This window comes from Stegodyphus dumicola, chromosome X1 (assembly GCF_044657685.1).
Source record: "Stegodyphus dumicola isolate Sdum_Otavi_A_Nest chromosome X1, ASM4465768v1".
NCBI classification, from domain to species: domain Eukaryota; kingdom Metazoa; phylum Arthropoda; class Arachnida; order Araneae; family Eresidae; genus Stegodyphus; species Stegodyphus dumicola.
Genome location: NC_140780.1, coordinates 83,493,284 through 83,512,083, shown reverse-complemented (window position 1 = coordinate 83,512,083; position 18,800 = coordinate 83,493,284). Strand labels below are relative to the sequence as shown.

The 18,800-nt window shown below is 31.4% G+C and overlaps 1 protein-coding gene across 2 annotated transcripts in view; it reads right to left on the bottom strand.

Annotated features, from left to right (window-relative positions):
- Nucleotides 1–18,800, bottom strand: part of LOC118202731 (ADP-sugar pyrophosphatase-like) — a 59,415-nt gene that overhangs the window by 14,777 nt on the left and 25,838 nt on the right. For both annotated transcript variants that reach the window (XM_035374931.2, XM_035374924.2), the window contains exons 5-7: nucleotides 17,524–17,631; nucleotides 6,212–6,310; nucleotides 2,530–2,585 (exon numbers count right to left, since the gene is read on the bottom strand). In XM_035374931.2, coding sequence (XP_035230822.1) covers nucleotides 2,530–2,585; nucleotides 6,212–6,310; nucleotides 17,524–17,631 — 263 coding nt within the window. The remainder of the gene's footprint in view (nucleotides 1–2,529; nucleotides 2,586–6,211; nucleotides 6,311–17,523; nucleotides 17,632–18,800) is intronic.

The window sequence follows — 18,800 nt, the reverse complement described above, 5'->3', positions numbered from 1 at the left end:
AGTTCTCGGGGATTCGTGCCATTCCAGTATTGCATATGTTTTGTTTATTCACGCAACCGGAAAGATGAAAATGAGCCTCATTGCTAAAAAACACAAGGGCATCACGAGGTATATTGTCGAGAACGGCTTTGCATGCATTTTTTAATGAAAGGAAATTACATGGATTAAGTTTTTGCACCACTGCCAATTTATATGGACGAAAATGCAGCACGTTGAAAAGTACAACTCCACGGCGAACACGTGCTCCTGTCTCGTCAACTGCATGATCAATACCAAACCTACATGACAAAAAAATTTTAGACACCACTTTTCAATAAGCATCACCCCACTCTTCTCTGAATAAATGTCGCTAGATGGCATGCGTTTCAAATAAGGAAGTTCCACTGCTGCACTCTGTATCACATAGTAAATTAGTCAGCTTCACTTAAAGATTTCCTGATGTGTTATGCACATTGGTTTTTAATGGTAATGTATACTTACTTCAAATAATTAAAATTCTGAAATTTTTAACATAATATTTGCAAGATTCATAATTAAAATGTCTTTGCAGGCCACCAGTTTCAGACTACTGCTATAGTCAATGCATTGGGAATAATCTCAAACATAACTGTTCTTGAAAATTGTTTTTATTTAGATAAGCCTCTGTGGAATTATAAGCTATAGCTAAGGTTTTAAGCATGAGTAAGGAAGTTAAGTATGTTCATTTTCAACATGCATTACATAGAATTGAAAACTTGTAAAAACTGTCTACTATTATTAAAAAAGTTAGGAGTACTGCAAAAACAAACTGACAATGAAAGCGAAAATATGCCAATCTAAATCAAATCTAGAAAAACTGCAAATTTTAAGAACTCTTGAATTGACAGACAATATGAAAAAGTTAGCTTTATAACTTAAAAATGCAACTGAAGAACTTTATGAAGAATATAAAACAAATACACCAGTTTTTTATAAAAGTTTTAAAATTTTATATATGCAATTATAAAAACTCTATAAAAATAAATTTCTGAATTGCAACGTTAAATTTTTACATTAATTTTCAATTACTTTAGGTATAAACTATTAGATGTATTGTTATTTACACTTTTACTCAATAAGCTCGGAGCTCGTATAACTTGCAACCCCTAACTCATCTGAACTCAGCTGCTTGAAAAATCAAATACCTTGGGAACAGAAAAGATTTTATCAAGTAGCAGAAATTATACAGTTTTCTCTAAAATCACTACCTCCACAGAAGATAAAATCACCAGGTGGTATTTTTTGACAAAGGTAAAAAAAATTAATGAAATTACTTCCAAGATTCCTTATGATTAAACCCAAGCCAAGATCCCTGACTTAACATTCTTTTGGTAGTTGCTTTTAACAAATGTAGATAAATATAAAAAACAGACATAGAATAATGAGATGTGACAACAATCTTGATACACCTGCACACCTTTTAAGAATTATCAGATTTCAGGAAAAATTCATAATTTAGAAAACATGAAATTTTAAATATGCATCCATCAGAAACATTAGAAAAAGAAAATTCATTAAAGAAAATGAAGTGTCACATTTTGAAATGAAACTTTGAAAACGAATGGCAGGAATCCATTAGTTGAAGAAGTGAACTACAAACGAAGCGGTAAAATAATTTTTAAAACGACACTTGAAGAAATCAGTTCAATCATACGCATTAGTACACATATTATTAGCTGAACATTAAATGATAGAAAATTTCAAGAGCATATATAACATGCATGTCAACAAGAAATTAACTTTCAAGAACAATGTAAAGATCAAGCTGAAAATGACAAAATAATGCTTTGTTATAAACTACATTCAAATATATGCCTAGCAATGGTTAAGCAACAGCTATCCATCGCTTACAATTTAGCTCTCAGAGTCAGAGATGAAAACTAAGCAAGTGCCATAATAACACTATCTTAATCTAGTATGAAATACAAGGAATGCAAGTGCTTACAATTGAAAATCTGTAGTTCATACATGTTTATTAAATAAAAGTCGCTAAATATAATGGCAGGCAGAAACAAAACTTATTATCTGCATGGAAAATATAATGAAAGTACAAGATTAAAAACAAACAGTGATAAGCTACAGAAAAGCAGATATTCTTCTCCAATCAAGCACATAAGCCTTTGTATATTAATGCTCTTTCCTGTAAATATATGGCTGGCTGCATTGAAATAGCCATTGGAAAGGATGTAAGTTACAAGTCTTCAGTGTAAACAATTTACTCGAAGTTTTCTATCCAAGTAATTTTACATTTAATATGGAAGATGAACAAGTTATTCTTTCTCACTAGCATTTTAATAGATTTAAATATACTACTTTCCTAAGCATTATTGGCTTAACATCCATACCAATAAAACACCAGACAACATTTCAAATGGTTCAGCTTCTTACTGCAATCATATACAATACTACTTCAACAAAATCTTATCAGCACGATTGAGTTTTAAAAAAAAAGCCTTAGTGAAAATATCTTTAGGAAACAATTTTTTTCCTTTTCCTGAAGGAAATATTTACCTCTAGAGTAACTACTTTCATTGTGCATCTGGACATACCCGGATCAAGTGCTGTCACTAAAAATAAAAAATTATAACATTAATGAAAGTCAAAAGCATATATGCAAAATATGCAAATATTACATGCATAATAAAATCCTTTTTGCGAACATATGAAAATACTTTTTCAACCAATGCATGATAAAATTGATCAGCTGAATTATTAACTATTCATATGCCTTTAAATGACTATAACAAAGTATATTTTATAATGTTTCTTAAAATATCTTGCATAGTAGTATTAAATATGTGCAACTACTTAAAAACCCATTTCCTCGTACTTTAACAAATTAAACTAAGGGATAGCAGAATTCAGAAATGTACAAAGTTCACAAAATGTGCTAAATGGCAACAATAGCCACTTTATAGATGCACCAAAAAAGGACTATATACCTCATATCTGTAGGCCTTCATGACAAATTGGCTGCAACAACATTCTATGAATATAATTCTTGAAACTCTGCATTTAATTGCCAATAGTCCCCAAACATGTGAAGAGCAGAAAAGTTTGGTTTATTTGACTATGGCAATGTACAAGGGCCGTTTGCTTAAGAAAAGAGATGTCTTTTTGGAGGACTTTAGAACTTGGCTCATTTACATATGCAGAAAACCACACAAATATCCAGGCAGACAGCATTTCACCAGGATTGGAATTTGGAACCAAACTAGCAATATTGAGCACAACTTTACTGCTTTTCTGCTGGTGCATCAGCAATTTTATTTAATACTTTATTTTCTTAATAATGGTTTAAGTTTTCCTAATTTCATATAAAAAATTTTCCTCACAAAGTCTTGCTTACACAGCCTCTTCCAAGGACCAACTTTTATGCACGACTTCAGATTTTGTTATAACATTTCATGGGACTTGGAAATTTGTACATTTTACACAGATTTACATCCAAGATTGTTTTCCATATGCAGTAATGTTCTTCAGCAATTCTGGTTCACAGAACAGCACTTGGACCTCATTCATTCAGTGTATATGTTACGGTGAAACACCGAAATCTGAAGAAGTCGACTCTCACTGGTAAATGTCAACATTCACGTAGTCACTTGGTGCATGTCCGAAATATTTTCCAAATACTCTTATTTCTGACTTACACCGGTAAATGTCAACATTCACCATGTACTAATGGTAAATGTTGAACATAAGAATATTATATTTTCTTCTGCATAATTCAGTCAGGAAAAAATGCACTTGAGACTTAAGAACTTAAGAACATAAGAACTTAAAACACACAGTACATTCAAAATAAGAAAGGAAAATAATAGAAGTTAAGAACTTACTGAATTATACAGTACATTCTAAATGAGAAAATAAAATAGTAATAAAAAACTTAAATTATGTGATTTAAATCTTATTCATTGCAACAACTTAAACTATTATGGCAGTTTGAATTGTCGACTCCTCTTTTCAACCTACACCAGAGCATATCTGTGATTGTTGACATACACCGGTAAGGGTCCAAATGTACAAGAATGTAATGCAATATTCGATCTTTCACAGACGTAGGCATTCACCAATTTCGGTCTTTCACAGTAACATACCCATAATGCCCCAAAATAACTGGAAAGGCCATTGATATTAGAAGATACTGTCAGCAAACTAAATGACATCTCTATACCTTAAACATTTTTCTATAAATGAGGAAATTAAGCCTAAATTGGCAAATTGTTTTAAGCAGCTTGAAGACTGCATTTCTCAAAACTGAAAATAAATTATACAAAAAATATGATACATAAAAACATTTACAAAGCACCCTATATTTTATGTGTAAACACGAGTTTCCCCATCAAAGATCTTTAAAGATATCCATTAATGTTTTATAATGTAGTCTTATCAATAAACTTTATACAAAATAAATGAAACTTCAAAAATCGGTGAAGAAAACTGGCTATAATGTTTAGTAAGTTTTGATGGTTCTAAGCCTTTTTTTAATTAAAAGCATTTCTGTTTTGACATAACCAGAAAACTTAAAATATTTAAATATATGGATATTTTCCTTCTTTATCCAAAACAAATTCATTTAATCAAATATATTCAGCTCAAATATTTAACTAAGCCGCCTTCAGATTAATTTACTCAAGCAAATAGCTTACTATCAGGTTAAGAATACTTAATCATTTGACACAGAAACGAATTCTTTATAATTTTTTCATACGACATTAACTTAACAATACATACAGCCACTTTTTAATTAGCTGTTTAAAAAACAAATAAGAGCACTGCTTTTGAAATCATTAACCAAAGGACCTAATTTCTTCCATAACTACTTCACAAGCTAACCTGAAAACAACGCTAGAATGACCTTTTCACAATGTTCTTCAAGTTATCCATACGCAGTAAACTAACTGCCCACGGATATTCAATTCCTCCAATTTGCTACACATTTGGAGACTTTTTGCCAAATCCAAACGTATTTAAATAAACTTTTTATGCAGTGAAGCTGCAGGTGAAACTGATAGTTCATCATAGTGTAAAATGTAGGGCATGTTATTCAATGTCTTAATTTATATGAAATATTTCACTACTATCTAAATATGACAAATACTAATTTCATGATATTTAAAACTTGAAACCAGAAGAGTTAACAATATATTCCTTTCAGTTTGTCAAATTTTTTCCCCTCAAGACTTAGTTAAAAGTAAAAAATATAAATTTGGAAAATCTGGTAATAAGTTATTTTCTTTTAATTTTTAAGAGTCTATGCAGCTTATTGCAACCAAAACAGTGAACAAGGGAAAATTTTATTTTTATTTTTTAAAGATGTTAATTTGATTTTAAGATCGTTTAAAAAAACTGACAATATTTTATAGCAGACATTATAAAAATTATATCCTGTATTAATTTTTAGAAAAATATTAACGCTTTAAAATTGTGAAACAACTATAAAAATTAAGAATAAAATGATCTTATAACAATTAATCTTATACCAATTAATTCCCCTAATCAATTAAAATTATAACATTAGAAATATCTTATATTAGTTACAACAAAGCACAAATATTCATAACTAAAAAGTATAAAAATTAAATTCTTAAAAAGTGCATTTATTGCTTTTAAGACATTTGTCGTATTAAACTACAGTTTGCTTGTATTTTAAAATTACAATTTATTATCCTTTGACGAATGAAACGTCTATGTGGGATGGGGCGTGAAAGGTAGGTCTTTTGCTTCATGCAAAGGAATATTTTTACATCTCTCAATTTACAAAAAGCAGACTGACTCGGCTCATTGAGAATCTGCAAATTATATGTGAATAACTGTAAAAGTTAGGCCAAAAACCATACATTTCCTTTGTATAAAAACAACAAGCATATCATGAAAAAAATCTGGTTTTTCCTTTCCTTAAATGGAATCATCTTCAGGTCAAGCACATTAATGATAAAGTTGCTTAAGCCATGAAACACTGGTAGTATGCAGCAAGTTGCATAATTTTCCTCTAGATTTCTGGATGATGAAATGATATGCAATCATTCAATTACTGTTTAGGAAGGGTGAAAGGATGTAATCCAGTCAGATTATACATTTAATCTCGATGAAATTTTCAATGGCAGTCTTCCAGAAAGAATATGAAATTTAATTTAGAAATATTAAAGAATCTCAGCTTAATATTCAGAAGTACAACCCATTTCATACTTACGAGGGCTTGTATGTTTCACACATGATGCTATGTATCCAGTTTCTTCTTTGAGCTCTCTGATAGCAGTTTCTTCGGGTTTCTCCAATGGATCAACAAGGCCTAAATGCAAAAAAGTTAAGATTTGTTAAAAATGCATTGGAATTGGCATTTTACTAGCACTCATTTTCTGAAACATTTAATATATAAACAAGACTTAATTTAAAAAATGTCAAATTTATCTAGATATTAGCAGAATTATCTTCAATTATTTCATACACAATAGTTCATTACTGAAGTTTCATGTTCATAATAATATAAATCACATGCTCATTAGATATAAATCACATGCTCATTAGATATAACCAAAGAGCAAAATTTAACTTTCAGCATCTAAAAATTATGAAGCTACTTGAGCAAATTTTGAATACAGCATTGCTTTATTTCAATACTGGGAAAAGAAACTTATATGATATGATTTTGGTAAAAACTAACCTACTTTAATAAAATATTAAAAAAATAACATTAAAATAGTGTTACTAATAGGCTAATCATGCACTGAAGTTACTACAATTAATAGTTCAACACAAAACTGTTACAAACCACGCCACTGACAGATAACTGCAGATGTCTTTTTCCCCCACAGCACCAGAAGAAAGATTAAGACTTTTTGTAATTTGAGTTATTGCTAAATATATTAAGTACTCTTGCAAGTGTTTAATTATTTTAACAAATGCAGAGTAATTATAAACACAATGCTAAGATTGTATTAATTTTAGATTTTAGACAAAAGCCAAGCAAAAAAGAAAGAAGCACAGCATACAAGATTAAAATTTTAGAATACTTCGACAACAGCTGAAATACAGAGCAAATTCCTAGTGCAGAATGGAACTTCCATATACATTCTGGACTATTTCAATTAAATATATATTATTGGATATACAAATGAGCATACAGAAACTCAAAATCAAAAAGTTTACTCGGGTCATACAGATGGAAAAGCAGGCTACAGATGTTAAGAAAAAGTACAAATATTCATAATGGAAAAAATTAAATATAAGCAGTTAAAATAACAAAGCCAAGATAGCTGTCTAAATTCTGAAGTACGATCTCATGCAGAATTAAACAAGTCAAATTCATAAACGTTTGCCAAGTTTAATATTTACAGATAACTGATCAAATAAAAAATAAGTCATTAGTTCTATACCTATGGGATAAACCTCTTAAAAGTTTCAGAAAATATCCAGAATAGATTTTCAGTATTCAATTTTATAACAATCATTCTTTTAATCATTTTATTAAATATTCTCACATCATTAAAATAAGTAACAAATCAAAAGTTGGATAAAGAGAATCTAACATCAACTTACATTAGTTTATTTGGTTTTAAAATAACTAACTACAATATTTCATTAAAAACAGCTGAAATTACCACAAGTAGAAAGTACTGTCATTTTTGATAGGTTATTCAAACATGATAAAGCCACAAGGGCTATATGCCTAAGAGATGAAGATGCCTTCCCACACAACTTTAAGAGGGAAACTGACTTTCATATTATTCAGAGAAAACTAATCATGCAGCGAGACCGCCTGGGTTCAAGTCCAAGCCAAATCGAATTACCAGTATTCAGCAGGCTTAATCACCAAGCTACTGGTGTTCAGTCATTTTTGAAGCACCAATGAAAATACAGATTTGTGTTACCAACATCTGCATTAGTTCAATGCATTTAGCCACTTTTCATTTTTGAAAACATAGAAAATCAATAGAAAAAATTCTTTTAAATGAAACTACATGCAGCACTTAATGTGCACTACATTAAATAATATTACTGAATGTATTACTGTATAGTATATTAAATACATGCAGCATTAAATTTTTACTTCAAAAAAATTAAGAATGTTAAAAATCTGTATCTGTTGTACACTAAACACTATAGATTGTATTATTGTGTAATCTGTTAAATACATGTAACAACACATTAAGTTTCTACTTCAAAAATTGAGAATATGTTAAAAATTGTTTTTAATACGGAAGGGTCAAAGTTTTGTTGCATGCCTGTTAGCCTATATCATTACTTCCAACTGTCATGGCAGACTCAACCAAGTTTAATTGGATATGAAGACATTTCGTCTCTTCTGGCAAAAGTGATCTTTATATGGTATATAACCATTACAGTATAAACAGATTGACTGTACTCAGTTTCTGGTGTAAAAGCTTACAAGATTATCTGTACCAAACCAATGGTTAAAGCAAATATTAGAAATTATGTTAGAAAACTGCATACATGCAGTTATGATATAATTTAGGTTAGATAAAAATAAAATCAGATTAGTTTATGATAAAAGCAAACATTTTAAAAACTGGAAAAATATATGATGAAGTTGTTTTCTTATTCTGTTTTCTAAGCCTAATTTGAAATGGTTAAAATGTTTCAAGAGAAAATATTCCAGTAGAATATGATGAATGCCAAATTACATTTTGATTTGCTCCTCTTGACTTTCAGAAGATTATCATAAGTCACGTCATAGTGACAAGTTCTCAAACAAATTATAAGCACTTCTTTCCTCTTACTTAGCATAGACTACTAATACTTTTTGCTTGATCATCAATACATCTGCCATTTATTGAGAATTTTACATTTGATCAATGTACTGAAATACGAATAAGAATTGAAGGTTAGATATGATAATAGCAGCCTTAGCTGCAATATCTACTAATTCAATCACTTATGCCAGCATTGCCAGGAATTCAGGAATACAGAACCTTATATCCCAGACATTTTTAAAGTCTGGGATTTTTAAGCTAAATCAAGTAACAATAGGATGTGAACTGCAAGTCAGATCTTTCAATAGCATTAGGCCACTCAAAGAATCTACAAATAATGAAATTCCTGCAACATTGTTTCAAGAGCAAGATTAAAACCCTATACACTACAGTAAGTTAAGAAGTGAAAAACAAAGCAGGCTGGGTGTCAACAAAACTCATTTTTGCTACTATAAAAACTACACTAACATGATTAAGATTTGGACCTATCTGTATAGAGAAGGATGTAATTTCTATATTTATGCCTCCATTTCACAAAAATCTGGCTGTAAATGATACCAATGTTAGAATATATCAAGAAGCTGAATTTTGAACTTTGCCCAAGGTGGAATTTCAGAGAAATTTTCCAGTTATGCACCGATATTGGATATGTTACATTGCTATAGCAAGGCATCTGCTCTTGGATCAAATGATATACATGATAGATGAGGCTGATAAAAACAAGAGCATGAATCATTTAACAAATGCAAACGGACGAATTTCTTTGAGACATGATTTAAAAGTAGTACTTGATAAAGATATTCATGTCTTCAAATGCAGGGAAGTCTCATTGAATTCCACATACAGGAGATATTTTAAAACACCAGGTCAAATCCAAAGTGCTTGTTGATGTACATAATTAAGTTTGGCCAGCACAGGCCTTACTGATCTATAAATAACTGGCCTGCTATGAAATTTTAAATAGATGACAGCTTTCTATATACAAGAAGCACTAAGGTACAATCAGCCCCCTTAGAGGTTTGGTTTATTTAATTACAGCAAAGCATACTAAAGCTATCTGCCTGAGAGATGCCTTCGTGAAGGATTTTCTAAGGGAAACTGGCTCATATACACATTATACATGGGAAAACCCATAAAAACACCCATGCAGCCAGCCCATTCGCAGGATTCGGATCTAACTACTAATGTTCAGAGACTTTACCACTCGGCCACTGGTGGGCCCCCCCTTAGAGGAATTCAACAAGACTTTCAGAATATTCATAATTTTTAAACATTACTTTTTTACAGAGATGGTATAAAAAACAAAGCAAACTTAGTGATAAAATAGCACCCATACAAATTTTCTCCCTTTTTAACAGGAATCTATATGTCATGCAAATTAAGTTCAAGATTAGAATGAGGAATCTTGCAACAAATGCACATATATTCTCCTGTGGCCATTTAAACATTTTTTCCGAGATGTTCTCCATCTTCTCTGGAGATATTTCAGGTCTACATACTCGCAGGCTTACAACACAAAGCATTCCATGGACTGTTAGAAAAAGCTATTTTAAGTAAATTAATTTTTAAGCTAACTAGAATTACACTTAGTACACTGCCACGAGCCACACCCTCTTCTTAACTAAGTGTCAGAGTACACAGCCAATCTTCACACAAAACTTTCAATCCTGCAAGAACACCAAGGAAGCTGTATCTTTGTGGTATCGAGGTTCTCTATATAAAAAATATATATAAACTAAAGTGATTTCTTTTTACAAGTGCTTTATGGATACCAGTTTCCAACAGCAGCCTATCTTTTTTTAAATCCATTTCGATAAGGAGCCCTTAACACATTAGGCCTGACCATCTCCTCAAGCAGTTTTCAAAGACGAGTGCTTTATGGATACCAGTTTCAAACAGCAGCCCATCTTTTTTTAAATCCACTTTGATAAAAAGAAATGCAACTATTTGTCTCTTAACACACTAGGCCTGACCATCTCAAGCAGTTTTCAAAGGCAACTAGTTAAAGCAATGCAGCAGTAACTAGGATTCATAAGGTCTTTTTTTAATTTTGGGAAATAAAACCTGTCCCTCCCATACACATTGGAAAATATATTCCTTCTATAATCTGTAGGAAAGAAAGAGGAAGGCTGTCAATGACTTAAAAATATACGATGAAGTTGTTTTCTTATTATGTTTTCTAAGCCTAATTTGAAATGGTTAAAATGTTTCAAGAGAAAATATTCCAGTAGAATATGATGAATGCCAAATTACATTTTGCATTTGCTCCTCTTGACTTTCAGAAGATTATCATAAGTCAGGTCATAGTGACGAGTTCTCAAACAAATTATAAGCACTTCTTTCTTCTTACTTAGCATAGACTGCTAACACTTTTTGCTTGATCATCAATACATCTACCATTTATTGAAAAAGCCATTTATTAAAAGGAAGGTATTTTAACTCAAGATAACTAATGCCATCAGGACCAGGATATGCATTATCTCCTTGTCTGCAACAAAGCTCTTTTCAATGTCAGCATTGTTAGATTTTGATTACAAGTTCAGGAGCGAGAGATTTGAAATCAACTGGCTGTTTTTTTTAAAGAGCACCTTTGTAGAAAGGAATGCAGGATGATAGTTACAGCTTACGAGACAGCTGCAAAAATGCATCAAAGGCAATATTAGCCTTTTTTTTTCTGCTGCTTAAAATATGACCATTAAACTTTAAAATGCAGTGCGATTTTTGTATACACCAGATACTATCTAAACCCTTTCCTATATTTTCTTACTCAAAGTAGAAGAAGGAAGAAGACATACAAGATCCAAGAATTCATTCAACATACTTCACATGCTTTTGCTTTATCCCTTTTAAAACTCGTCAGGTTTGATTTGGTATGATATGGGCGAAAAATGCTCCAGGCTTTCCTTTTTCGATAGCATCTTGGCATTTTGAGAATTTATCCTATAATTTCGAAATAAATATTTCAGCTGCTTAAACAATTTTATTGGTAAGAATCCAATTTGCACATTCGTCATTTCTTCTGTGAAATAGGTATGATGCAAGAAGCAATACTAATTTGCTTTATTTAAACAAAAACACATTCTAGAGACAGTACTTCCATTTCCCTATAAAGTTTACGATGGCTGGGAAATGGTAACTATTAAATGGATAATTCCCAACACTAAAGGAGCAGAATGATAGAAAATGCAAAGAGACTATGGCAAGGTCAATCGAGTAGAAGGTCCTTGGTTGGCTGATTAAAACATTACTGCATTACTGAGGTTACAGAGAATGATCAAGGACCATCTATTGGATTTGCATTATTACCTCACGAGGGATTGTGTCCATTGAAATCAATCTAAATGGTGCTGGTAGCAAGCCAATTAAATCATCTAAATCTCCCTGATCAATACTCTCATTTGAAGATAGACGCTACAAACAGAAATCAGCATCCAGATGTTTTATAGTACAGCAACTGCTTGGAGAGGTATATCTAAAAGCACACTTGATGAATATTTAAATTAAGATAAATAAACTATACCACTTGCACATTTGGCCGAAGTGTTGTTCTTACTCATCATTGAATATCTATGAAGCTTTATACAATTATCAGGTTTAAAGAACATCTCTTGTATTGCAATATAAGCAGGTTGATAATTATTAATGAGCTGTTTAATATAAAGACCTTGGTGGAAGCCCCAACAGTCCTACAATATGAAAATGGTCATTAGGAGCATTTTTATAATGATGCTGTTTGTTTTATAAAGCAAGACATTTTAGAAGATCTGTTCCTTTTTCCATTTACACTTCACATTTGATTAAGTCCCTTCAACAAAGCTTTGGCCTGGCCTCCAGTTTTTGAAGTTTTTATCAGAGCTTTCTGTTACCTGTTTGGGAAAAAGGATTTAAGAATTTTGTCAGCCAATCATTTTTGGTTCAGGTGTTTCTTCTGATTACAAGATGCTTGGGTACTTATTGACTGATACAGCTTGGTGACTAACATAAGAAACATTTGACCAGTGCTAATAGAACTTTTTAAAAACTTTAATATGCTGCATTTCTTTCTATTTCGGGAAAGCTCACGAGTATGATGGATGATCTGCATGACAATTTATACACCAGCAACGCAGTCCCAACTTTCATGATAGGTTACAGAAGAATGAACACATGTTAGGTTTCCACAATATGAGGCCTTTGGATGACCAAACCATTAACACTGAAAATAGCACAGTGGGCTTGACATATAAGATCTGACGAGAATTCAGGTAACAGGCCTTAATAGACTTCAGTAGCCCTAGAGATAAAAACATCAGGATAATAAGTTATGTTAACAAGTTGCCTAACCCCTATAGATTTTAATTTGGCAAGCTCCTACACAGACTGATATCAGGCCTTTCTGAAATGATTCCCCTGCAAGTGCTCAAAGAATCAGGTGGAGATGCACTAATATAATGCTCATCTATATTTGTCATTTATAAGAAAGAGGATTATACATCATATTGTCTCAATGAGCAGAGCTTGTTTCCTGGCTTGCCAGCTAAGGATATATGCTTATCAACAAGAAATAATAGATTTTCTAGTTGACCAGAAATGACAAAGAGCTTAAGACATTATGCTTTTGATAACCATGACAGAAGTGCATATTCTCTTAATAATTTCAGAATTTTTTATGTGATTGGCAGAAGAATTTAAAGTTGCCATATTGTAAATATAGAAAGATTCTAGCCTGACCATTCCATTGACCATGGAACCCAATGAGGAAACACAGATCCCTTTGTTAGGGCTAACCAGGCCTATATGCAGATTGAAGCCTTACAGTCTACTTTCCAGAAAGCAGAAACTTCTGAAAGCTTATTCCCAAGCCACTGACATAAAAGACAAGTTACCAAATTAATAAGACAAGCAAGGACAGCCAAGTGGCTCTCATTTGGACTGAAGCAGAAGCCAAAGTAGCATGTTGAGACAGTACCTAGCCTCTCAACTAACAGAGATACTCCTTTCCAGGTGTATGGATCTCTATGCGTAATAAATGCATAGGCAGTTCTGGTAGCCAGTCAAAATTGTTTTTAGATGGTTTTCTCATGGTCAGTTAACATTCACCAGTTAGCACAGTGAAACAGACATAAAAGAGTAATAACTAAAAAAGATAAGGTAAAGTGAAAGGATAAGAAAAGAGGAAAAGAACACTAGGACCCCAGAATTGTAACATCCGATCATTAAAAAGGTAATCCTCTAAAGGGTCTTTAACCACTATGCTTTAGTTAGGCATATTGGAATAGGCCTTCACATACATAAGGTGGCCCTACCAGAAGCTCCCAATATACTTTGCCGATTTTGCCCATTGACAATTATCCCATCATGGTATGAGAGCATAGCAGGACTTGGGAAACCTTCGAGTACAGACTATTATGACAGATAACAGACTGGAATGGAATACGCAATTGTTGCTTATAGTGATAACGACAGCACATTTTCACGCACTGTACACGTTTGAGGCCATTGTCTTGATACTAGAAATCTTCAAAGCTTAATTATCCTTCAGATTCTTTTTAATGTATCAAAATACATCATATGGTTTATCATGGCATTAATGAAAAAAGCTTAGATCCACTTATAACTATATCAAACCATAACAGGTCTACCTCCATGCTTTACCAACTGGCTTTTGACAAACAGTATGATGACCATTGTTACCAAATATATTAAATTTCCTTTTATCATTGAAAATCACTTTCCTTTCAAAGAATTCTCATTTAACAAATTCTAAACATTAGTTCTGCAAACTTCTGATGCCTTCGTTCCTACTATTGTTATAACCTTAACCCGATTGCTTTCCATACAGTTTAGCACAAATATGCCTATCAATACTCACAGAAGTTATTATAGGAAGTTTAATGACATTTCAAGATCCAACTTTTTCAGCACTTTTTGTATTTGGAATTTGTCTTATTCTTACTTTTATTTTTAACTAATCCCTCTTGTATGTTAGAAAACTGGAAAGTATACATGTAACTTCATCCTGCAATTTCAGATTTCATATAAAGCATTGATCATTTTTCAATAACCTTGCCCTTCCTCACATCAGTATTGGGATCTCTTCAATTTCATTTAATCTTCCAAAATCACAGCTTAAATTATAACAAACAGATTGTACCAAGGAATAGATAACTGTCCATTATGACAAAATGAGTTTATCATCAAATCTTTAAATTTAAAATAACTAGTTAAGTATATAGTTTCAGAAATTTATTGTAAAATTAATGTTACAATTTTCTTAAATTTCATAAACGAACACATTTTAATATTTTTACTTTTATGCATACAGAAATCAAATTCTCACATTTTTAATACAAAATCTTAAAATTATATGTATATAGTATAATGTTCAAAATTACAATATCCAATACTCACACCTCCAGCAACAATTTCTTTTTAACGCCTAGGAATAAAGAATATGCAATAAAAGCTTGGGAAATGCTGAATTGGATATCTCGGCATACAAAAAAATGCCATTCATGGTAGAAAAAATTGAGTCTAAAATTATAAAATTATATTTGCTATCAACTTGAATACCTGCTTTCATTTAAATTATGCAAGATTTCAAAGGTAAAATGGCATTGCAGACAAATACCATTTTGTAAGACTTATAAAATTCTTACCGACCATGAAAATTAATAGATCTCTGGCTAAACTTGTACCATAACAGAAGTTTAAAGGAACAGATTACTCTTTGAATTAATCAGCATATACAATTATGGACATAATATAAAAACTTGGAGAATAAATTAGGTTTCCATAAAGGCAAAACATATTCCATGACCGGAACTAAATTGTACACTTTGGCAACAGTTTGTCCGATTCAAATCTTGGTCCTACTCGTGCTTTACAAATCTCTTACTCATCAATTTTAAATAAAAGAGTTTCTAGAATTCAAAAATATTCCAGTTACTTGAGCTTTCCTGTTAGTTGAATGCTGGATAGATAAGAATTCACCGTTATATAATGAAAAAGCAAGTGTGCGGTAAAAGCAATCTTTCTCCTGAATAGCAGTTTTGTTACACCACTTTCCAAACACCTGCTAGCTAGGGAATCACCATAATGACAATACATGACATTAGCCACTTACAGCCCTTGAGTGGAGGAAATACACTTTTTTATCTAGTTTAACAAAAGTAAAGCTAAGACATTTATTTGTGGGAAGAGATGTTATTTATAATGGTTTTTGCTGTCATAACAGTCAAAAAAAAAGGAGAAAGAATTATATTCCAAAAAGTTATAACACATCTGCTCATCCTAAAATTATATTTAGAGCAACTTATGAAGTTTATAAATTTTATTAAAATTACAGTTAATAAATGATATCATTTTACTCTTTATCAAAACCTCAAATATCAGCAATAGATATCAGAATTTTTTGCTCTGTGAAATGCAGATAAAAACTTTAAAAACCAATGTAGCAATACAATAACTTAATTAGGAACATAGCAAAATCATGATCGGACATATCTACAGATATTTTAGATTTGGTTTACGTAACTTATGGCAAAGCCTCAAAGGCTATCTGCTTAATGGGTGTTGTGTATTTAATTATGGCAAAGCACACCAGGGCTACCTGCCTAAGGGGATGGATGCCTTCATGGAGGACTTTCCAAGGGAAACCGGCTCGTATACACGTTACACATGGAGAAAACCATGAAAACACCCATGCAGCCAGCCCGTTCACAGGATTTGAACCTCCGACCGAACTACCAGTGTTCAGAGACTTTACTGCTTAGCTACTGGTGGGCATCTGGTTAATGGGAGGAATGCCTTTGTGGAGGACCTTTTTAAAGGAAACCGACTCCCATACACATTTACACATGCAGAAAACCACAAACATGCCCATGCAGCCAGCCAGTTCATAGGATTCAAACCTCGGCCAAAATACCGGTGTTCAGCAACTTGGCCACCTGTGGGCCATAGATATTTCAGAAAATGATTGTCATAATATACAGCCAGCTACCAAATTTCATAATGAAAGCTACGAATCTGAAGGTTTTTCATATATCTAAAGTAGAAAATCAATAGACTAAATGTTAAATAAAACTGAACTGTTGCATTGCAACAACAACGTCTCAAAGGAATGGCAAATACCTAACAAAACTTTAAATTCAGAAAATATTACTATTTCAGCTTCAAGTCCAATTTTAACTTCCCAAATGACAATTCCAAAAAACATGTAAAATATATTTTAAAAAAATTAATAAGGAATGTTAAATTTTATCATTTCTGCATTATCATTTTGCTAGATTTACACCAGTTTCCTAAAATGCAGGAATTTCCGAAAACTCTGAAGTCAGACAATTAGACCTCAGACTTTACATCTTGCCCGAAATTTATGTTATTTCGTAAGAAACTAGTCTCAGTTCCTGAAGTCACTGCACATTTAAAACATGTAGAAACTATTAATAGCATATGTACCATTAATTTTAAAAATCCTTTTTATAACATTTTAAAAAATGATTTACATTTTAACTTTATTTTTAAAATTATTTTTATACTTCTTTAATAAGGAAAGTACAAAAAATTTTAGCAATGTATAAGCAAAAAAGAATAATTACAATATAAACATTTCATACATTGATAACCCTCATTTTAGAAAAAAATTAAGGCAAAAATTAAGATATTTCTTAAGAATCTCAGACACCTGCTGATAGCAAAATTTAACATCAAAAGTAGCAATTTTATCAAAATTAATATACATACGAATTTGATAGAAAGGTTTATTGCATGATTAAAAACTAATTTTAAAGTAAAAATGTTTCATAAATACCAGCAGGTAATTCTAATGTATAACTCTTGAGAGAAGGTCTATACTGCTTCACTAAAATAAGACAGTCATATTTAAGCAACCGCTGCAATACAGCCAATGAACCTACACCTGCAAGATTAAAAATTTCTTAGTTTCTAAAGTTCATAGTTAAAGACATGCAGTAATGATCATATAAATCAAAGAAGAGGACACTCATATTTTACTTCAAAAGCTTTTACATTATGCAGAAAGTACCTTTTAGAAGTATTGATATTACATATGAAACAAATTAAAGTTTGAAGTTTAATACTGAAATTTTATGGTTTACAGGAGACTGTACCTTAAGCATACCTTAAAATAACATTTACAAGCATGATGTCAAAGAAGCAAACCCCAATTATTATTTTTTTTTTGCAAGAAGGATTAAAGAAATTTAAATTTGTCATTTTCATACATTTACAGAAATACAAGTTTGATTTTTAAATATACTCATAACATTTTGTTTCTCAATTTCAGGCTCACCCTTGTTTAAAATGCATAAGAACTGTTATAACAACTCCTACAATTAATACATACTGGTGAAAATGTTTCTAGCGATGCATAGTAGTAAATCAGCGTTATCAATTTTCTACTTTATACCACAATGCAGAATTATTTCAGGACCTAAGCACTTAAATCAAATATTAGCCAAGTTTAAAGGACATTTATCTTGCACAATTTATCACAACGCAGCTTTTCTTTAAGCCTGAATTTTGTTCTAATATAGTTTTTTTAGATAGCCACAGGGCTTCCCTTTCCCCAACAAAAAACACTAACTCAATATCTAACAATTAACATCACAGGGCCATTTTAACATCAATATTGGTTACAGCATTTTTTTTTTAATTTTTCATTCACATTTTATGTTTTGAAAATTAATACCATTTATCACTTTAAATTCATCTTTTGTAGAGAATGGCAATGAAAATATTTACTTTGAATATTCTAGTGATAGAATTTAAAACATTGAACGAAGATGCAAGCCTGTTTTAACAACATTTCATATTTTCCTTTTTGCCAAACTCAGTATTTAAAACCAGTGATATTTTCTGGCCATTTTGCCACATGTTATGAAAGTAAAATCCAAATTCTGTCCTGAAGTTGCAGATATTAAGTTCTTTTATCTTCTATAATCAAAACATCTCAAGCCTTAACAATGCAATTTCCTAATATTAAATTCATTTTATTTCTTCCCTGGTTATTATAGCTTGCTGCTCATCGAAGCTAATACAAATAAAGATAACAGCTTCTTTATTTTT